Source organism: Nicotiana attenuata, unplaced genomic scaffold (genome assembly GCF_001879085.1).
Source record: "Nicotiana attenuata strain UT unplaced genomic scaffold, NIATTr2, whole genome shotgun sequence".
In the NCBI taxonomy this organism is placed as follows: Eukaryota; Viridiplantae; Streptophyta; class Magnoliopsida; order Solanales; family Solanaceae; genus Nicotiana; species Nicotiana attenuata.
In genome coordinates this window covers 144609-168323 of record NW_017671579.1, presented here as the reverse complement: position 1 = coordinate 168323, position 23715 = coordinate 144609, and the positions used below count along the sequence as shown (strand labels likewise).

General features: G+C 37.2%; 1 protein-coding gene across 2 annotated transcripts in view; it reads right to left on the bottom strand.

Annotated features, from left to right (window-relative positions):
* LOC109209086 (BEACH domain-containing protein B) overlaps positions 1-22332 on the bottom strand; it is a 48946-nt gene extending 26614 nt beyond the window's left edge. Inside the window, exons 1-22 of one of the 2 annotated variants that reach the window (XM_019372267.1) lie at positions 22209-22332; positions 21581-21813; positions 19277-19340; positions 17474-17702; positions 16656-16796; positions 15695-16018; positions 14119-14341; positions 12841-12909; positions 12159-12614; positions 11636-11963; positions 8504-8965; positions 8228-8383; positions 7974-8123; positions 6549-6704; positions 6341-6382; positions 5850-6194; positions 5533-5709; positions 5205-5365; positions 4725-5040; positions 4196-4628; positions 3728-4064; positions 3349-3537 (exon numbers count right to left, since the gene is read on the bottom strand). In XM_019372267.1, the coding sequence (XP_019227812.1) occupies positions 3349-3537; positions 3728-4064; positions 4196-4628; positions 4725-5040; positions 5205-5365; positions 5533-5709; positions 5850-6194; positions 6341-6382; positions 6549-6704; positions 7974-8123; positions 8228-8383; positions 8504-8965; positions 11636-11963; positions 12159-12614; positions 12841-12909; positions 14119-14341; positions 15695-16018; positions 16656-16796; positions 17474-17702; positions 19277-19340; positions 21581-21702 (4880 nt within the window). In that variant the 5' untranslated portion in view covers positions 21703-21813; positions 22209-22332. Of the gene's footprint in view, positions 1-3348; positions 3538-3727; positions 4065-4195; positions 4629-4724; positions 5041-5204; positions 5366-5532; positions 5710-5849; positions 6195-6340; positions 6383-6548; positions 6705-7973; positions 8124-8227; positions 8384-8503; positions 8966-11635; positions 11964-12158; positions 12615-12840; positions 12910-14118; positions 14342-15689; positions 16019-16655; positions 16797-17473; positions 17703-19276; positions 19341-21580; positions 21814-22208 lie in introns of those variants that run through there. The other variant, XM_019372268.1, reaches the window with a different exon arrangement.
* Positions 22333-23715: the final 1383 nt, after the last annotated feature.

Sequence of the window (23715 nt, the reverse complement as noted above, 5' to 3'; positions counted from 1 at the left end):
AGACTTTGTCAGTGTCATGGATGATTATTCAAGATGCACTTGGATATTCTTGATGAAAGATCTATTCGAGTTATTTTCCATTTTCCAGACCTCCATACTCAAATCCAAATCAATTTGGGGTTAAATCTACTCTTTTCATAGTAATGATGCACCAGAATGTTTATCTTCTCCATTTCAACGATTAATGAACTCTAATGGGATCATATATCAAGCGTCCTCCTCGCACCTCTAAACAAAATAAAATAGCTAAGAGGAAAAATAGCATTTGATTGAGACCGCTTGCACCATACTCATTACAGTCTCATGCTTTGTTGCGTTTTTTGACGGATACAATTATCACATCCTGTACCTAATTTTAATTGTATGCATTCTTTTGCAATCAAAAACGTGGTTGCCCATTCTGTTGTATTAGCATATTTACAGTGATATTCGCTTCCACCTCGTGTTTTATGAAGCAAGTGCTTTGTCCATAGCTTCACACCAAAAAAGACAAGTCAGTCCCTCGTGCTCTCAGGTCTGTAGTCTCCAAGTTATTCGAAGTTGAAGGGGTATTAGTCCTACTGACTTGACAACCAACTCTCCGTTGATGTTACCTTCTTTGACGCTAAACCCTACATCGCACTCTTGTCCTTTGAACATCTAGACACTTATGAAAGTTTACCTGTTCCATCTTTTGGGGATCTTAGCATTATCTCTCATTCACCTCCTCCATAGCTACAGTTCCACTACCTACAATACCACCTTCTACTGCTCCACCACTATTGACTTATAATCATTGAACGCGCTCCTCATCCGGTCCAGACGATTCACGCCAGGAGCAAGATTCTTTGCCTGCTACAGACTTGTCTCTCTCACAAAGTATTTGTTCTAATTGTAATCATAATCCTAATCATACTTGTTTGAGCTATCATCGTCTGTCACCATCTCATTATACCTCTGTGTCATAACTTTCATTCGTATCAACTCCTAAGACTACACGGAGGCTCTTTGTTGTTCGAGCTCGTGACAAATAGCTATTATTGAAACGATGTCCGTTTTACACTCACTCTAGTGATACTTAGAAGCTTATTCCTCTATCTCCAAGAAAATCGTCTATCGATTGTGGGTGAGCAGACATGGTGAAGGTTGGTGTTGTTGGTCAGATTGATCAGCATAAGGCATGTAGTGTTGACAAGAACGCATTTCTTCACGAGTACTTAGAAAATGAGATAAATATAGAGCAACCACCTGGCTTTGTTGCTTAAGAGGACTCTAGTGGTCTGGTATGCCGGCTATGCCAATCACTGTATGATCTGGAACAATCCCTCCGAGCATGGTTTAGTAAACTTGGCTCAGTTTTTTAGGAGATAGGCATGACCTGCAGTGAAGCAGATCATTCTATGTCCTACCGTCATTTCACAAAGAGAGTATGCTTTTGATATCCTTGAGGAGAGGAGAACGTCAAATTGTAGGCCTGTCGACACTCCTATGGATCAAAATTAAGCTTCTACCAGGACAGATTGCTTTTTAGTGATCCCAGAACATATAGGAGGTTTGTCCGCAAGTTGAATTAACTAACCGAAACTTGACCTGACATTGCTTTTTCGATGAGTATTATAAGTCAGGTCTCGATTCTCTGTGTGATGGTCACCGGAATACGGTGACTCATATTCTTCAATATATAAAATCTGTTCTTGGATATGAGTAGCTTGTTCGATATACAAATGCAACTTGGGTAGGTTCACCTACCAACAGGCAATCTACTCCATGGTATTGCATTTGGGTTGCAGATAATTCAGCGTCTTGGAAAAATAGGAAGTAAATATAGTTGCAAGAACGAGTGTAGAAGCAGAATATCGAGCAATGGCAGTGGCAACCTGCAAACTCGTATAGATCAAGCAACTACTACTAAAGAACTGCATTTTGAAGAGATTGGCCAATTGTAACTTGTGTGTGACAATCAAGTTGCATTTTCATATTGCATCAGATTTGGTATTTTATGACAGGGCTAAGCACAAAGTCTTTGATTGTCATTTCGTCAGAGAAATAAAACACCCCCAACACCCGCAGGAGACATCGTCACAAAGTTTATAGAGTCGAATGATCAGCTTGCAAATATATTATTCACCAATTCATAGGACAAGTTACATACGCAGCAAGCTCAGTACATGCAATTTGTATGGACCAGCTTGAGAGGAGTGTTAGAGATAATGTAAATATGTTATATCCAGTGTTTTAAAAAGCGACGAAGCGATCGCTTTGCTTTAAGCGAGAAGCGACGCAAAGCGATGCCTTGTCGCTTTTCCATGCCTGAGGCGAGGCGACCACACGAAGCGCTCGCTTCAGTAGAAGAAGCGCGAAGCGAGAAGCGACAAAGCGCTCGCTTTTGTGGTGGAGGGGGTCAGTTTTAAGGGGAAAAAAAGTTTGGGTCAGTTTTTTTTTAAGAAAAGTTTGGGTCTGTTTTTTTATTATACAAAACAGACCCCTAACCTAAGTAAAGACCATTTCTCTCAAAATCAATTGTTGTTAGGGCTCAAGACTTCAATGGAGAAGCTCCAGGTAATTTTTCTTCTTTCTTCTTATTCTCCTTTCTTCTTCTCCTTTTTTTTCTTTCTTCTTTCTTCATCTTGTTCCCGTGTAGGCACCTGCTCATAGCTAGGGCAAGTGCGAAATTTTTTCTCCTTTTTTTCTACTTATTTAGTATTTTAGCCTTTATTAATTAATTTGTATGTGTATTTCACTTTATAAAGTTAATTATTGTATATATATTATTTTCAGTTTATTTGATTAGTATTTTAGCCTTTATTTATTAATTTTTATGTGTATTTCAGTTTATAAAGTTAATTTTTATGTGATTTTGCTTGTCCTATGGTTTATGGAGGAATTGGTGGTAGTGGTACCTACTTTTAAGTTTTTAAATTGAACTTTTTTATTATTTATATTGTGTCTTTGCAAGGTTTACATTATGTTTTTTAAGAATTGCGCTTCACTTCAATGAAGCGTGCGCTTCGCTTTTGAAGCGAGGTGAGCCCCTATGCTTTTTTGCGCTTCCCGCTCTCAAAAACACTGGTTATATCAATAAGGATCAGATAGTGTCAATTAGGCGTATAGATTTCAGTTATCTTGATTGATTTCCTGTAGCGTGTAATTCTTGATTTTCCTTCCTAATTTAGAGCATGAATACTTCAATATTTAAACGCCCAATAGCTTCAAAGAACAATCAAGCTGAGTTTCTCTAAATTTTGTTGTTTTTTCTTTCATTTTTCACAATGGTAGCACCTCTAACAATTTAAGCTTTTAGATGGGGTGGTCGCACAATTCCACAATTATGATAACTGAAATATGTGTTTCTACAATTTGAGCTCATACCTTTCAAGAAGATTTACAAATATGTGACAACCACCAATCATATTGACTTGTTCAAGGAAAGATGCAAGCAGTTGTTTCTGAGAAACAGCCCGAATAACCATATGCAGAACATCTTCAATGCATGCCATGTCCTGGCTACTTTCAAAAAATGCTATGAGAGATTTTATATCTGATGCTGAAATATGCTGCCTGCATAAACAATATGGTAGGAGAACATCTTCAAAAGGTGGTGGATAAAAAGAAATAGTTCTATTTCTGAAAAAATAAAATATGAAAGCTGAACAGGAGCTAGAAAGCTTACATAGTAAAGAAGAAAACTCAGTCACTACAACAGTCAAAAGAAGAAAAATTCTATCCTCTCTAAGAAAAAGAAAACTACCTGAGACTCATCTCACCGAGACTCAATAGAAGGAGACGAATTTTATGTATTTCATCTTTGCTAGGTCTCTCCCCTATAACTTGCTTTGTCACAGGATGTAAAAGAGGCTTGCTTCCAATAGCAAAACGAGTTTTGACATTATCCCAGTAAAATTGGCGAATTATGTCAAGAACACGGGGGAGCCTACATAAACTTCTCAGCAACCTCGGATCATTATCGAATTGCTGGATGAGAAACATATACAGTTCACGTTGAACTCTGTAAACTGAGTAGACCCATACAACAGGATTGAGAAATATATGGGATATAGCATCCTTGACTAGCATATCTGACAAACCTGGCAATAAATTAAAGAGAGCTACATAACCAAAGATTTGGCAAACTGCCTCAAACTGAAAGTTGGAGATTAAGTAGTTAATGAACTCAAAGACAACAAAAAAGAACACACAAGTAGCTTGTGCGACATACCACCATTTGCAACCACATTAAACAAATGTTTTAAAGCAGACAGTGTATCCATATTTAACTGCTCAGGTGGAACTGACTGCAGCAAAAACCCAAGTATAGGAAATCCAGAAAGAAGGAGCATCTGTTGTTGATTGGCTAAATTCTCATCCAGAACAGAAGCTATAAGTTCAATAACTTCAGCAGTTAAACGCTCCTTTGTAATCGGGGTAAGTAAAGCTTGGCCAGCTTGCTTAGCTTCTTCAATTTCATACAAATCAGTCTTGGTGAAAAGAGGGAAAAACACAGAGACGCCCCCAACACAATATATGATCTGTTGAAGCAATCGCCTGGAACACAGCTGTGTCCCGACCAAAACAGTTGCTTCAAATGAACTTTTATCTAATCCAGGATCCACCATTGGTGAAACATTAAACAAACACCTGCCATTACGTGCCTGATACAGAAATTTCAGTATTTTAGTTCCATATGAACAAGCACAAAAAAAAAAAAAAAAAATCAGAGAAGCAATTCAAGGAGAAAAAAAAAGAACCTGTGAATTAAGTCCAAATATGATTTTGGATGCAAGACCATCTTTAACATCAAGTACTCCACTGGGCAATGGGTTATCCAAATGAACTGCAGTTTCATTATCCAGGAAGGAATACATGTAGCTAGGTCCTAAAGAATAAATGCCTTGCACATGTTCCGAAGCAATGGAATCGTTGAACAAGTAAACTGGACCAATCTGACCATAGAAAGCAGATGGATCTTTTGAAGAAAGTGTAGGACTCTCTTCCTCATACGAAGGTAAACTGATTTTCGTGCCAATAGTGCAACAAGTCAGAGGCTCATTTACCTTGGCATATCTGCAACCAAATTGTGAAGTTCAGGAAGCTCTTCTCGATTGGAAATAGATCGAACAAACTCTTCTCTAACAAAATCAAACATCAGGAGAGAGAGAGAGAGAGAGAGAGAGAGAGAGAGAGAGAGAGAGAGAGAGAGAGAGAGAGAGAGAGAGAATGCAAACTACCTGCATTTTTCAGAGGATACAAGAGTTCCATCCAAATAACACTTCAATTGGCTACCTCCAGAAAATGTCCTACCAATTGTATGTGTTAAACACAAAAAATGCCACTTCTTTCTAACAAGATTGACTTGCAGCACAACGGATTGCCTTTTCTGATTAATTGACTGTAAAAAGTAACAGAGCTATTAATAGCAAAGACATCAAGCAAACGTGGCTTAACAAAAGAGGCTGGTGTAACCTATTCAAATATCACAATGCACTCCAAACTCAAGATTCACAGAAATGTAAACGAACCCCAAGTAAAACTGAAGCAAATAACAACTTTTATCACCTCATATATAAGTTTATCTTTTCCAAGAACACCAAGGCATCCTCTTCCACTTTCAGTAAGAAAACTGAAAAGTCCCATTGTTCCACCACCTCTAGGAAAGCTTTCTACCCTTAGCCAACAAGTAAAAGAAAACCCCTTATTCAATGGCCACTGAACTGGAGTTTTTATCAAAATTCCCTGCATGAGGGAAGGACAAACATCACATAATTTGAAACGAGAAGTTACTCAGAGAAAGTAGAGAAACGATAAAGAAGAGACAACAATCATTCACTTAAACGTATATTGCAGATAGCTATAAAGACAATTGTTTCAGTTACCGATTCCATGCCATTGAGATCAAAGAAGGCAGTTGGTCCCTTCTCGTTGAGCATTGACAGCATGCTGGTCAAAAGCAATGAGCTGTACTGCTGGTGTGACCCTACTTTCTCACTCCGGAGTAGAGCGAACATTTTGCGTATATCTTTTCCAGAAATGCTATGCCCACCAATGACCTGAATTAATTGTGCAATTTTCAAGACTACAGTGTCCTTGCCCTCTTGGGGAAACCAATCAAGAAGAAAGTTTAGCATCCCTGCTTTGACACAAGAAGCTTGATTGGACATTGAATCTCGTATAAGCTGAAGAAAAACATCAAGCCCCTGATTCCGCAATGAGTCACTGCTCTGCCCAGTTAGCAAACAGAAATATCATTTTTCAGAATACTATATTTCCAAAAATAAAAAGGAGATAATTGAAGAGTCACAGTGAAAGCACATCAGCCAATATCATTACAGGAAAAACGTTAAAGCAAGGTGGGACAGATACCAACCTTTTGCAGGACACTGAGATATAGCAAGATAACATCTTCATTCTGAAATACGAAAGCAGAAAGGAAAAGATAACATGAGAAGCACATTTAACATGTTATTACTATACTAAAACCATGAGGAAACAAAAGCTGCTATTGGGTTTTTTTGTAACAAGTACAAGAGGCTGCTATTACTGTCGGTGCACATACAAGATTTTGGACTACTAACCTTTATCACAGGGCTTGCCTTGAGATCAAACTTCCCATCCACCAACATATCCAGCAGAGCATCTAAAAGCGCCTCACTCGGTTGCCATTGGCAGAAGTCCAACAGCAAGCTACGCAAAGTCTGATAACCTGTGCCCACAAGAGCTCGAAATGCAACCTTTGTGACCAAAAGAATAATGAATATGAGTAGCGGAAAAAAACACCAGCTTCTCATGCTAAATCATGAACTTGCAAGCAAAGATATCTTTTACAATTCAGACAATGAAAAACATATACTGTTTCAACAGGACGATAAATCATGGTAAAAGAGAGACATGATTGGGATAAGAAACAGTTTGATGGACTGAGAAACTGAACCCGACCGCATCTATTAGAAATACCAGGATGATATAGTAGTGATAAAGATATGAACATTGGGCCTAACTCAACCCCAAAAGCTAGCTTATGAGGCGAGGATTGTCCAATCCATATAAGGAGACCAAGTCCCCCATCCCTTAACCGATGTGGGAGACTAACAAGTAGTAAGATTGGGTTCAATCTACTCTTCATTCTAGATAACCCATGACCTTCTTGGTTTTGATTAGACACAGAATTGGCTTGAGAGGATAAAGTGGATGCCTTAGGATTAAGTTGCTGTTGCTTGTAACTGCTGTTTCTCTGTCTTCCCCAAGAGTTTTCGTGAAAACATAGATCCTAATTCCCTCGAAGATATAGCTCAATATTCAATTGAAACAAAAGGCGGTCTGAGTCATCTGGAACCAACTTTGGCTCACCAATGAGTAAACAATTTCCTGCTTGTTTTATCCATTATGTGCGAATTTTAATACTGATGCATATATCCAGGAATTTTTTTAATCGTTTTCTTTTTTTTATTGATAAGGTTTTTTTCTTTAATCGATTATATGCAGAAGTTTATTCTAACCAGAAGGAAGTGCCAAAGCTACACTGCCTACCCAGGAATAGAATATGAAAGGTTCTTCCAGAGCAGTTAGCAGAAGCTTTCACACACAGTCACAATTTTACAATAAGGAAAAGACAAAGACGTATGATAGTGAGCCCCTTACTATAATGTGACAAAGGTTAGCCTCCCTTAATCTGAAATTTTAGAATAACACAAGATGACAAAACACTGATACAAATGCTCTTTGTCACATAAAATTTACAAGGTTCTCTGGAAAAAATGGCAATAACTGGAATGATAAAAGACTGCGAGTTGGCACTACAATGGAAATGAGGCCAAAGCTAGAAACAAGAAAGAAGTGGCAGAAGAAATGCAGCATCGTACATAATTAGCAGCCTGTTCATTTAGGAGGAAGTTAAAAGTACACCAATTTTCATGTTCTCCATAATTTTGCAACCATTTTACAAACAAATAATGCAACTAATTGCACAAAAGAGAAAATATAAGCAGCAGAAACAAACCCACCTTTGAGGCATCATTCCCTGAAAGCAAGCAGGTTAGTGTTTGGAGGACATTCAGAACCAGCTCTTCACCTTTCGACACGTCAAGGTTCCCATTCAGCAAGGATACAACATGTATAAAACACTCGCCATTGCGAAATAAAGCCTGATAATACTGACAACATAGAAACCAATCTCTGTCAACATGTTAACAGAATACGAATAGCAGAAAACATACAGCTACAGAAAATAGAAAAGCATAGAATTATCAGAGTATACCTCTATATCTGTCAAAAGTAAATCAATCATCCCAACCAATAGATCGATAGACAATTCTACAAAGTTCTCCCGGTCCTTAACATGAGTAAATGTTTCCAGATACTTCGAACATAAATACAATTTAGCTTTCTGGTCCTCCTCAGAATGTGGAACAATCTGTTCCCCCAGCAAAGAATCCACATGAAAGAGGTCAACAAAAAAAGTAAAGATTAGTAGTAGTCATTGTAAGAGCACCAAAATAAATAAGATAAATACATGGAAGGTTATTCATTCTACCTTCATCAAATCAAGAATAAGAGGAAGCATGCGATTTCTCAACTTTTCTTCCCAAAACAAATCAAACAAACGATCAACGCAGGTAGCGTTGTGCAAAGTAAAATGTTTCGCATCATTTGCAAGAGAGAAAAATTCTGCGAAGAGTTCAATAAAAGTCTCCATGCTGTTCTGCCAACTATGGATCATCTCGAGAGAATTCACCATGTCTTGGTTTACAGAAGGACCAGGTTCACTCTGACCACTTTCAGTGTGAGGACCAGCAATCCCATGCCTTTTAGACTCTTGGGCCTGAATGCAGGCAACTTTAAGGACACGAGGAACTGCATCAAGTGTTTTAAAAGAAGAAAGAGTTTTCTCTGATGAAGACCGCATTATTTGAAGCAGGCTCTTTGCAAAAAGATTTGCAACCCCAGGATTACAAGCAGATTGTTCAAGACCCTCCAGCAAAATTGAGCACTCAGGCTGCCACCATAAGAAAAGTAAGTTTCAGGAGAAAAGGAAAACTGAATTGCATAAGCTCACATCTTATGAACCAAAGAGTGCAAAACTAGTACTCCCTCCGTTCCAATTTATGTGACAAACTTTCATTATTAGTTCGTTCAAAAAGTATGATACATTTCTATATTTGGAAACAATTTAACCTTAAATTTTCCATTTTACCCATTTGACCCTTAATGAAAAGCTTTTATAGCCACAGAAATGTTATAGAATGTTTGGACCACAAGTTTCAAAAGTCTCTTTTTAAAACTACGTGCCAAGTCAAACTATGTCAAATAAATTGAGCCGGAGAGAGTACACATTTTATGTTCTTTAATTTACTAAACCTGTTAATCTGGAAGAAAAGGCATGGAAGGAAGCTCAGTAAACAGTCGGGAAGGTAAGGCATTAAAGGAGACCCCAATGCATAATTGACACTTTCGTTAAGACTAAAATTACCAACAAGGACAGTAGCTTAACATGAAGAGAGGTACGATTCTATCCAGTCTCAAGAATTGCATAATTTCACCCAATATGAAAACTGAGGAGGAATAATGTTATACTTGGAAGATAACAAGTCTAAGAAAAGTACCAAATACAATTCTGTATCTTCTAAAGAAGCGGATGCAACATCATGCAGAAGGCTAATATGCGTATGCCCAAAAATCCTACTTATGCACAACTAAGAGCAAGCTATAGTTAAGATCCATGCCGATAAAAAAAGGAAATCTTGACATGATCTTGATGATATGTATTCATATAATGTCTATCAGCAGAAAAAATATATGTAGTCATTTTTTTTTATAAGGTAAATTGTATTAATCAAAAGGGGGGAGAACTCCCGTATACAGGAAGCATACCAAAAAGTAGAGAATTTACATCAGAACATGATTCTCTACAAAAGACGCCCAATCTCTATACAAGTAGGGGCTATATGAGTGCACCAAAAAGCGATCAAAGATAAAAGACTATTCTTAAGATGTGAAAAAGGAGGCTCAATCCCCTCAAAAGCTCTCCTATTTCTCTCCCCCCAAACTATCCACATGAGAGCTAACAGGGCGAACTTCCACGCCTTTTCCTTTCTTCTTCTACGGAAACCGTCCCAGCTATATAACATTTCCACCAAAAAGATTCAGGATTGCCCTCCACTTTAACACATTTAACTGACAAAAATAGAAAATGAATTTAAAGAATGAAAAAAACCTTTTCTCTCACTTCAAACCAGCCCCCCTTCCCCCCCCCCCCCCCACAACTTCATCTTTTTCCTTCCACCATGTCTTGGATGTTTTTTTTAATTGGTAAAACAGGACATGGGTATTGGTTGATGATAAGTTTACAGTAAGATTATTTCTGTCATATATCTAATCTTCATAGGTGTTAGATAGTCAGTGTAAATAATCGTAGTCGGAGTAGAATATGTATTATATACATAGGACTCAATGTATCATTGTTAATATATCAATAATATTTTTTCCCGTATATTATTTCTCACATGGAATCAGAGCGGCAGTGAGAAAACATCCGGGAAAGAAAACCCAGCCAAAAACAGTCGCCGTGCTTCAATTCCAGCGACCTTTTTAGGGCTGATTTGTGTTCTCTCCTTTTTCCTTGGTGTTGTGCAAAATCCAACACCACCACAAGGTTCCCAAGAGAGAGGCGACCAAACCCCAGAAAGATTCTCCGAAAAATACCCATTCACGTGCCCCCACGCATCACAATAGCAAATGGCCTAGTCAGGAAAAGGATGGAGAAGACAACAACAACCCGGTAAAATCCCACCAAGTGGGGTCTAGAGAGGGTAGAGTATACGCAGACCTTACTCCTACACCGAAGGAGTAGAGAGGCTGTTTCCGGGAGACCCTCGGCCCAAAAGGCGAACAGAGATAATAGATTCTTACCAGCAGCAGCAACCAGAGAGATAATATAATATCAGCATTGTAAGAGACGGAAAATAGGTGGAAAGGCAATAACAAAAACCGTTACTAGTTACAGAATACTATGAAAATGGGAAAATAATGTGAACACATCATACGCCACTAGCAGTCTAAGACAAAACACTACCAGACTAGCCCCACCCCCCGAATAAAGAAGAAAAACGCTCGACTACCCCTACCATTCAACCCTAATGCTCGACCTCCACACCTTCCTATCAAGAGCCATGTCCTCGGAGATCTGAAATCACGTCATGTCCTGCCTGATCACCTTGCCCCAATAATTCTTAGGCCGCCCTCTACCTTTTCTTACGCCTGAAAGCCAACCGCTCACACCTCCTAACTGGGGCACCTAGGCTTCTCCTCTGCACATGCACAAACCATTTGAGCCTTGCTTCCCTCATCTTGTCGTCCAAGGGAGCCACGCCCACCTTCTCCCGAACAACCTCATTCCTAATCCTATCCAACCTAGTGTGCCCGCACATCCATCTCAACATCCTCATTTCTGCTACTTCCAACCTCTGGATATGCGACTTCTTGACTGGCCAACACTAAGCTCCATACAACATGGCCGGTCTAACCACTGCTCCATAGAATGGAGAAGAGCTAAGCAAAAATAATCGATAGACAAAAGACACTTACCACTGTGACAAAAAGAAGTCCAGAACACAAAGCAACTGCGTTAATAAATATATCTGAAAGAGTGAAAGATCGAATGACTAACCAAGTTATGAGAGCTTCCAGTTAAAGTTGCTGCAAACTCCACAAATGAAACCACTTCTGTTTGAAGAGCTTCAAGTTCATGAAGGCTTAGACTAGTGCTTCTGCCATTTGAATCACAACACTGTTCATTGCAATCATCAGAAGAACCTTTTTTTGATAAGGAATCATCAGAGGAACCTAGTGATGCTAGGGCAAAATAAAAAAAATTCTCCGAGAAGATAAAGTCCCAAGCTCCTTCTGCCCGGAATACATGTAGCAGTGATGGCAACAACACCAGAATTTTCCTGAACGCAAACAGAACATGATGCTGAAGTGTATAGATAAACGTCCTGTAGAAATGATAACAGATCAGAAACAAGAGACGGATAGAAAATAACAAGAGCAGGGGAACAACAGCTAAAATGATAGGCACTTCAGTAATTCCACAGATCAAATACAGCACCCAAATACATCTCCACAAATGCACAAACAAGATCGACGGAAGAAATGGAAAATAAAATGATCAGAAAGATTTAAATACTTGCCTTAAGTGACCAGGCAGCTCCTTCTGATTTGAGCATGCTTTTATGCATGGAAAGACTGTAAGGAGAACCCTAATAATCCACTTTACAGAAAGTTCTCCATATGCTGAAGAGATTGGTAAGCTATTTCTGCCAGTGGATGATTGGCTTTTATCTGCCTCTACCTCTTCAGGTGAAAGAAGGAAAGAGAAAAGGACAGCACTAAGCTTGGCAACATAGTCGTGCCAATTCTTTAAATAAGGTGTACTAGGTTTGCTAGAAAGTTTTGTTTCTAGAACTTCACTCCCAGTTGTATTTTTATCACTAGAAACAGTTATTTCCATGTCATCCTGGGCTAACAAGTTGTCAGTTTTCTCCTCATATTCTTGAAGCATGAATGCCAGTGAACAAAAGCTATTTGCAAACTTCTGCACTCGTCCATTTTCTGATAAAAATTGCAAATTATTCAAATTCCCAAAGCTGAGACCAGGTTAAGGAGATCAACAATCATTTGGAAGAAAAATTATTCCCCAAGATAGAGCAGTATGATAGGAGTCAACATTCTTGTGCTCAACTATCAGTAGTTTAACCAAAAGGGGACTAAAATGTACTAACTGTTCAAAATGAACCGATCATATCTAAATAAGCAATCAAGTTTACAAGGATGAAACTAGTGGGAACATGTAAGTAGTGGTAGAAAGGATACACCGCCTCTCTAAGAACCTCCAATGAAAGAACATGGAGCTGGAACATACACCTTAAAACATTGGCATTCCTGCAAGGAGAGATGTAAATGTAACAATACCTTAGAAAAGAAATTAAGTAATATTTCCTTTTTAATGGATTAAGTATCAGAACATGGCTATAAACTTTTTTCAGTTGCTTGACGGAAGTTTCCGAACCATTTCAATTTCTGTTCATCAAACAAAACAAGGCTAGAGCCTATACTACACACATAACATTAGCACAAATATGATCCTAGCAGTGGCAGGGAAGCACAAACACCTATTTACAGAAACTAACTTTAAACAACAGAAAGAAAAGGAAATACAAAATATCATGATGCAGCTAGGCATTACTAAATTTGCTGATTGTAGTATCAGATATAAGTCGGAACTCAAATTCTACAGATATGAAACTAAAGAGGTTGAGACTACTAAATTCAAATTAAATTTTAAGGCACTTGACACTAGTAAATGATTTACAAAATCTAAAGTTCACCCCGTTTGACACATATGTCAAACCTAAACCTCCACTTATCCTTCCACACAAGAAATGAGCAAATAGCAAGGGAAACTATCCACTATATATCAACTTGTCACAACTTCTCTTCGTGACATTAGAAGAACATATAATCACCTAGGTTAACTAGTACAAAAAGTTAAAACTAGTTTCAAAATCTTAGTTCCCCATACGTCAACCATGGCTTTTTAGAATTTAGATCTTAAAGTGCCAAATGTCATTAAAAATGTAATAGATTAGATTAGATTAGATCAATATTTACTTCAACTGAAACAGAATGTAGTTTGAGCTAAATTTGATTTGCCTTTATGCTATTTTAAGAAAAACATTAGATAAATGTTTGTTCGGTTTAGATATAACTTTTAGCAGTACAGGATTGAGAACAAATGGACATGACACTCAGTTTCTTTTTTTGTGATAACTGTGGGAAGAAATCACCTAGTGTTATTGCTTTGCTGGGATTTGAACCTGAGGCCTCATGGTTCTCAACCCACTTCATTGGCCACTAGGTTGCACCCTTGGGTGCGACATGACACTCAGTTTTATCCAAACAAGATTTAAAAGATCTGGTCCAGAATAAAAAAGCATTAATCTGCTGCCACACATAATAGCAGGATCAAACCTGTTATACCAACAGACTACAAGATACCCAACCACCGTCCAGGGACTTCTCTGATACATTTGTATGGCTTGAGAGAATAAAGATTAAATTATATCAAAGGCGTGCAGTTAAGTCAGTTACCTTGCTGTATCTGAAGTTGAGAAATCTTTCGATCTCAAAGCACTGTTAGATGCAACTCCCAGTCCATCCAACAGAACTTCCAGTCCTCCAATACTTCGAAAATGATTCTGACCACGAGGGTTATCAATTAGTGCTAATTGAAGAGCTCTAAGAGTTAGATAATGAAGCGAAATATCTGTATCTTGTTCCTTCATATTCAACCTCTTCATGACACGCAACAGCTCTGGAAAAAAAAACGGTGTGAAATAACCATAGTAAATGAAATAACATGCAGAAGGTGCAACCAGACAGGAACACAAGTCATCTTAATATTTTTGTGCCACGAGGAGGGGCATGAAATACACATTTCAAAGTTATTCGGTTCTGCTGAGGGGAATTTTTTACTTAGAAAAGTTTATACACTTTTAGCCAACGTACTGATACTACATATGGTTAGTTTGATTACTATGACGTGATCTTAGATAAGGATCAATCTTAGCTCCTTATTGTTATCCACTATCTTTTGCCTCACAGAAGATGACAGGTTGCATCCCCATTGGATGCTCTTGTCTAATAAATAATACACTTATTAAATTATATCATGCATCACCTTACCAAGTATATTGGTTCTCAACTAGCTTACAATACAAGAAAAAAGGTGAAGTCACCAGTCAGACGGCCCCTTAGGGAACAAGGATGATTACCCTTCACTTAACGTCTCTGTGTAAAGAATAAGTACAAAGTGAGCTTTTCTAATCCTTAACAACCCAGGCCAAAATTGGCTAGAGTGTTAGGGGAGTAGCCATGCTAATATGTGGATAACAGTTGAGCTCTGATCCACCAAACAGAGCAGTTCTACGTAACAGTCGGCCAAGGAATCATGGAAGTTTGACATAAATATTTCCAACTTTCATTCTCTATCACTAAATAGTTGGTACTTTTAGCACATCCACATTTGGAAAGAAATTGTCCAAATAAGAGGCTTTAACATTAACTATCTTCTGTACCTGGTGCTAAGTGAAAACTGATTTGAAATAGAAGATTTTGACAATCCATGGAAATACAGATGATTATGTGAAACAGATGATTTTGATAATTCATTTTCTAAACTGCTGTGACTATGCTTTTCTTGAGCCGGGGGTTTATCAGAACCAGCCTCTCTACCTTCACAAGGTAGGCTCACACACTACCCTCCCCAGACGCCACTTGTGGGACTACACTGGGTATGTTGTTGTTGTTGTTGTTTGTAGCGGAGAGGTAGAAACTAGAAGCCAGAAAGCTAGTAAGTATTATGTGTGAGAAATTTTTATCAGGCAATACTACAGTTTTTTAACTGGCTGCATTTCTACCAGGTTAAATTAAAGTATTGCTTCTTTTTGGTATATCTAGTTAAGTGAGTTACTTAAGGTCAGAATAAACAAAAGAAATGTCAAGACACATGTTAAATAACAATTCTCTTAGCGCCCTCATCATACAGTGTGCTATGGAAAATGTGCTTCTGAAAGAATCTACGACCATTATATTCACCGTATCAAAATAACTACACATTTAAAAAGGTTCGGTGCTAGGAAAAGAAAATTGGGACTGCCTACCTTACCTACTAACCAGTTAAGACCACCAGCTTCCATTACAGAGACAATTGCCTTTTGACGCCACATTATCATTGTTTCAGAATCAGACACATCTACACCAGTAACGACATCTCGTATTTCAACACTTCTAGGCCCAAAAATCTCCATGTAACCACAATTCAACCAAGCCTTTTCGGATTTGCTGAAATGCAAGTTAATAAAGCTACCAATTACAAACACCACATATAAAAGAATGTTTTGGAGAACTGTTGTCTTCTCTGCAACAGGGTTTGACAAAGCTTCGTCGGACGAAAGAGCACTAGCAATAGCCTTCAGTTGAACAACAGCAGCTGAAATAAATACACCTCATTATTAAATGTGCTAGATAACTATATATTCGGGCAGGGAACATCTAACAGGATAAAGACACAGTGCAAGTATAAAAGTCAAATGTATTTCAGGACTGAGCAACTAAGTGGTAACTAGTCTCAAGAGTGATCCTAAAACTGACTAAGAAAATATAACATGATGGTGCAGAATATGAAATACGGTATATTAAGAAGGTATCAAATTCATTCAAGTTTCCTGCTTCAAAAGATGCCTGCACTTCTTCTATAGCCAAGTGGGCTTTATTACCATTTAATGGAAGAACGGTACTAACAAGTCAACAACATAGCCACTTTATGCTCTTCGTGGACTTTTTCCCCAATTCCCATAAAACAGTCTGAGTGAAAAAAGATAGACTAGGTACTAAAGAAATGTTAATAGAAGTAAACTATATTTCCAATTAATGGAGGAAGAATATTCAAATTGAAAGACAGAGCATAAAAGACATGACATCAGCATAAGTAAGACCAATATGTTTCACCAATCTGTACAGACAGAATGCAACAAACAGATAAATTCACACATATAGAGGCAGGCTTAGAAGTAAATCACCCAAAACACATGAAAGAATGAGTTCAGCATTGCTTGATGGAAATATACCCTTCATTAATGTTGTAAGCTTCTGAATACCACCATAGTAGCCAAGAACTCTGCAATTGTGCAATGACCGAGTAATAACAGTCAAGGCATCCAAGACAGGCAGCCCTTCAGATGTTATTGTAGATGAATTTCTTGATAGGTCTGCAATTCATCACATTGTTATGGCATTACTGAATTATCATCAGTAGAAACAAACATATACTTCATGATGTAGTATTAAAATATCTAATGTCGGAAACATGTACCTGCACTTTTATCAGAATCTTTCTTATACCGCAATCACGATACAAATTAGCAAACAAGAGAACTTTAAGAATAGAACAATGTGGACCGTATGAAAAGAGTTATAGAAGAGCTTTTGATGGAATTGAGAAGGATTTGTACACTTGAGGAATAGCCTCTTATTCCTTATTTCCTTTTGGTGCACCCTTGGTGCACCCACGAGATCCCCGTAGGCATAGAAGATTGGGTGTCGTTTATAGAAAATCATATCTTTTTGTAAGGTTTACTACTTTTTGGTATACTTCTCATGTATGGGTGTTTTCCGCCCATTCTTAATAAAATCTTATTACTTGATCAATCAAAACAAAAAGCAAAGCAACAACAACCCAATTGAATCCCACAATTGGGGTCTGGAAAGGGTAGTGCGTACGCAGACCTTACCCCTACCCAAAACAAAAAGCAAAGCAATTCTCAATAAAGTTAGATTTAGAAAAATGCACTTTTCACCAACCCAATAAAGTTAGATTTAGAAAAATGCACTTTTCACCAACCCAACTTTCTTTTTAACCATGCCAAAGGGCGAAGAACCAACTTACGTTCATTAACAAGTGCTATCATTTGTGCAACTTCCTCAACGAGGAGGGCTATAATTTCAGTAGGATGACCAAATGAGCAGCCAACCACAACATCTCCAAAATGCTGTGAATCCACGGGCTGCACAAAGGCAGGATCCTCGGGAGATTGAAGAGGGTTAATTGGTTCCCAATCACGATAAACAATTAGGAATTGCTTCAAAAAGATATGAAATAACCTTCTCTTTTCAACCTGAAAAAAAAAACGCACAAAAGATTATGATGCTTAAACAGAGAAAGTTGGGAAAGAATTAGAGAGAATGCAAGTACTCTTCCCACCCAGCTACCTAAAGGCTAAAGCTGATCCACATCATAACATTCTCATAGGAAAACAAGGTATTGAGAAACAAAAATCAACTTATATCAAACTGCATGTACCAAAAGCCAGCAGTGACCCTTGATATGAGCATATTCCCACCACATAAATTCTAGAAAGTTAAGCCAGCACCTCAAGCCCAAAACGTATATAAAACATATCATCCATGCCACATCACAACGAGATAGAAAGCTTTCTATATAGACTCGGCCATTATGTCACACCATTATCAAGCCAATGCAGCGTTACCATTTTGGCTTAGTTATCAAGGATTTTTTGTAATCTAAAAGAGTCAATTCTAAAGAAATTAGGAAAATGGAAGGCAAAACTCTGAATCCATATAACAAAGTTTAGCTCAATTAGCACTGCACTTTGAGATAATGGCCAAAACTTAAATATCAAAGAGTACACAGCAGACGATCAGAGATTTAACTTTAAGTCACCAATGAACCAATAATCTTCTATCTATATTCAAGAAAGAGAGAAAAATTAAATTGCATGGTTATCTTTTCACCAGTATTGAGCAACGCACTTCAAAGACGTTTATTTGTATTCTGAAGAGATGAATAAAACACGTAGAACCCTATGATTATAAGTGAGCATATCCACAACAGACACTGATCATGGACAAAACAAGCATAGAAGAAATGCATCGGATTCTGCCAGCCCCATGAACTGATTGAGGAGCTTGTTTTGGAAGCTGAAAAATAAGTTGTGTAGTACAAAGGTAAATCTTAAAGATTTAGACCATTAATAATTTCAAAACAAAAGTTGGTGCAAAAGGCTGTAACAATGAGAATAAAGCTGGAAAATCAAATACTGCTGTCTCAAACAGAGACAAAGAGAAGTTTTAACTGAATCATCTTTAAAGAATCTAAACACAGTGATTCTTCCTTGTTGCTTAACTAATAACTAACAAGCCATTAGAAAGACGTATTACCAACAATGAAATCAATATAATTGACCTAACTAGTGAAAGGAGAACATAAAAATCAAAGCAAAAGCATCATTTCCTGGCATCATCAGTCAAATGACCATTCAAAATGAACTATAATACTTTTTACCTTGCTCCCTGTTATCCTGACCTAATCCTCCATCACATAAACTAGCCTTGAAAAACAACAAATTCCACATCCAAAACCATCTTAGTAAGAATGTGGACACAAACTACAAGTTGCAACGTATCAACAAGTGAAGTTCACTGTTTCACAATTATAAGTTTATAACTGCCTTAGGAACAAAGGGCAGCCCGGTGCACTAAGCTCCCGCTATCCGCGGCGTTCGGGGAAGGGCCGGACCACAAGGGTCTTTTGTATGTAGCCTTACCCTCCATTTCTGCAAGAGGCTATTTCCACAGCTCGAACCCGTGAAAGAAAATGAAAGAGACTGCCTTAGGAACACATGAAAGAAAATGGCATCCGCAGAGAATTTTTGGGATCATTACAACATACCTTATCAGGGGCATTCTCGTATCTTGACCAGAGTGTATTCAGAATTGCCTCATCCCCGACCTCACTGAAAAGCAAAATATGTCATATCTGACCATGGCCTAGAAAATATAAGCTGACAAGAGATCACTTAATATCTACTTACATAGGCTTGAAATTCATAAGAAAGAGAATAAAAGGGTTATGATGGCAATAGGTCATGCTTGTGTCATGTTACAGGTTTTACATGTCAAATCAATTGTCTCTAGAAGTGGCTAATGTTAAGAATAAACTTGTGTCAAGCTTTAAGAAATATGAGCTATTCAAAATAGACCCCGAGCTACTCCAGCCATCATTGCCCATCAGTAGGGTTGTCTTTGGTTATCAAGACGCATACACCAAGTCTGTCATAATCCACACAATTACAAGACCTAGGTCATCTGCGGAAGAAGTAGAACTGAAGAAGTTCACGATAAAAATAAGTCAGCTGAGGTAAATATCCTTTAATAAGGTAAATAATGTAATTGACGCTGTGGAAATCCCCATATACTAGAAGTATACCAATAAGTAGAGAACCTTGATCTCCACAGAAGTCACTGAATCACCTAACAAAGAGGGACATCATGGCTGAACCAAAAAAGAAACTATGGACAACAGGATGTTCCTCGATTGTACAAAGTCATTCACACCAGCTCTCAGACACTCTCTATTTCTCTCCTTTCATATAATCCACATAAGAGCTTCTGAAACCCCAACTAAACAGAATCTCCTTTATTGTGTTCGACACTTCGAAAATTCAAAGCCACCCACCACAGATGCGCTGCTATTTGATAGTGCGACGAGAGGCAATTTCACATCTTCTCTCGAGCATCTACAATAGCACCTGCTTACCTAAATGATCCTCCTCTTCATAACATTTTCAGCTGTCAGTATCATTTTCCTGGTTTCTAACCACGCAAAGAAGCAACCCTTCTAAGCGCCCTTGGGATCCAAGAAGATGCTGAAATCCACTATATGAGGTAAGTATTACAACCCAAGAAACCAACGACAATCCTAGGCTACTCACTGGCTAAGAGGATGGTGCATATGAGAGGATGACCAAACAAATGTTGAAGAAATAGCAATAGTTTCAGCAACCAAGTCGAGTTCATGAAGTTAAAAAACTAAGCTTCAGAAAGACATTTTTTTATAAGGTCTAAGCTTCAGAAAGACATAAATGAGCAAGAAAAGAGAAGCCGTAGGTTTTTGGTGTATAAGTTGTGAGCTTTATTTGGTGAAGAAGGTTGAAACGTTATGTCCCAACCTGGTTCTTGGTTCGTTCTTTGATGAAACACAAAGAGGAACCAAGTCACATGAGAAACCCGAAAAACATTAGTATCTAGCGGAAAACTTAACAGAGGGACTTTTTGGTCAACTTTGACAGACTTAAGGGATGTCTCTTGTTAAGTGAGATATTATAAGGATGTTCTTAAAGTCTAGGTGAAACATTAAGGATGATACTGGTTAAAAACTCTTTGTACTTTCATATGATATTTTAAAACAAGCTGTTATGGGGTACTATTTGGTTTCATAAACTTTACCATAACCAAATCCACAAACAGCTTGTGGTGTTCGGCTTCAAAAACTTGTCCGGTTCTATTAGCTTGGTTTTGGATATTGAGAGTCGAAATACATAGAATGCACCATTTATGTATTGGCGAAATACATAGATAGTCGCTCAAACTTGACATCAACTCTCGGACAGGCACTTCACTTTTACAAGTGATCATATAGAGATCTCTACTTGACACAGGTGTGCCTCTTAGACACCTGAGTTTGACCTGGCACGACGAGTGCCATCTTTATAATTGAGCGTGTTTCCAACTAAAAAATACAGTGGAATTCTTGTTTACAGTGAAAAGATGAATTAGATTCATCTAAGTACATGAATTTACTTAGCATGTGTCTTAAGGAAATCAATTTAAGAATACATGATGGTTTAAGTCATCTACTACAAAAAAATGAACGTTTAGAACTAAATCATGATCATCTACTAGACTAGGTACATACTAGAAGAATTCCTACAAAATACTTATCTATTTATGTAAGCCAAGTTGGAAGAAGGAAGAGGTATGTTTTTCTGCATATGTCTTCAAAAGACACTGATTTATTGAGAGTATTCCTTCTCTCCCAAATTTCTAACAGGAAGGCCTCAAGATTTGAATTTTTTTTTTTTTAATTCAAACATTTTGTAGGAAGAAGTTGCACCTAGAGTAATTGGTTTACTTTAAATGCCAAAACAAAACAAAAAACACTATACAGATAATAGCTACCACAGACTAGGGTTACCTGAAGTGGATGAGTGGAGTAGGTGGGGAGAACCGCTCGAGTGGTGAACCAGAACTCGATTCTCCACCATGGCTACCCGAACTCCTTCGGATAAGGCCCGCGACACCCTTTACAATGTTCATGCTTTCCCCAAAGTATCGAAAAAAACACGATCAAGACTTGAAAAGCCAACAATCAATGCAAGAAAGACTATTCCAGCTCACCATCACTTCATGAAACCTCAATACTTGTACCTGTTTTTCCCACACAAATTAACAGTTTAGAAAGCTTTTCAGGTAAAAATCAAATAAAACAAAACCATGATTAGATTTTACTAGATTACAAACTCGAGTTTATACTCAATAGCTTAATACACAGAACTTTGACCAACTTATCAATGAACTTTTTACTCAATAGCGTCAAGTATTCATGATTAACGGTACAACAATAACAATAATACTTTCAACATCTATACATTAGTTTAGCTATTTGATATCAGCTTCGTAAAATAATAATTAAAAAAAGATTACTAATGAAATTAATATGTGAATTTAATAAGGTGATGATTCAAGAGCGGGAATAAGTCAATGGAGGTCAATGATTGAAGAGATAAATGCAGAATTTGATGCAAGTGAAATGAACAATTTACCTTGTCGAAATCAATTGGAAGAGCCGATCAAATGGGGGAAATTTTAGGGTTTTACGTATGAAGAATCAAGATCTATGATTGTGTTTGAAGATTTATAATAATTGCGTGAAAAGAAAAGGATTAAAAGCTAAAGAGAGATTATATTATACTACTAACTATAATATTGACATCTTCTGTAGCAGGTTAATGTCGAAATTACCCTGAGACAGTGAGATGACTGATTTGCCGATTTAGGTGAGTTTGCCAAAGTTACGACGTAGTTTTAGTTCTTTGTGCTTATGTTTGACCGTTAAATGAGAACTAAGTTGATCGGTGCTTTGCTGTCTGTTCAATGAGATTCTTTTTCAATTAGGAAACTTTTTTTTATAGGGAATTATAAAGTCAATTTATCATTAATCAAGTATTAACAAGTAAATAATTAAAAGGGATCTTACATAAATGCTCAAATAAGTTTTAGTTTACCAACATCTAGCCATTAATCATAGACTTATCAAAACTAGCCAATAACATATAAAAATTGGAAACCCAAATAAATAAGGTTCTTTCTCTCCAAGAATCACACGCAAAGATCTCCTTTCATATTTTTAAGCGCGATCAACAACATTAGATGTATGACGGAAAGAAAATTTCATGGATGAGGTAGCAAACTAGGTGATGAAATACAAATATATATATATATACAAAATTCCAAAAATCTAAGCAAAAAAAAAAACTTTTTCAATGGGTATGGTTGAAATTTATTGAAAATATATAGATAGTCAATATACAAATTTTGAGGAAATTGGTGGTGATTTGAACTGATTTGGTATAAAAAATCGTAAGTAAAATTGAGTTCAAAAAAATTTTCTACAACACATGTATCACGGATGTATCAAACACACAGATATACATTGGATATACATGTGATACACATTTGATACAAATATGATATATATGTGATACACAAATGATGCACATATCATTTTTTCATGTTTCACCTTCTACTTCGAATTTTCAATTCAAATCACTTCAAAACTCCGTCAAATCATCCGAAAACTGAGATTAAAACTTTTTAAGATGTACCTAATTTATTCTAATAACATCCACTCAAAAGAAAGCAAAATTTTAACATATTTTGGCTACAAATAGCTAATTGAATATTATTAAAAATATTTTGCTAATATTAGTAATATTTAATAAATTGACCAATTTTTGTAATACGCTACTTATAAATGGATGTAGCTGGTAATTTACCTTATTTTTATATAATCAAGTAAGAAGCTTAAGTAAATATCAACATAATGATATCCAATAAAATATCATATTTAGTGATTATGTATGTCATGACACGCATTTCCCACCCTCGAGAGTCGTGATGGCGCCTAATCGTGAAAGCCAGGCAAGCCAACTATTACGGTTCTACACAATAACAATCAACCCCAATAGTTATAAACAAAAACTAAAGTAAAACAGATGATAAATGCGGAAGAGTTAAATTAAATCCAAATACTCCAATACATGTCTACCC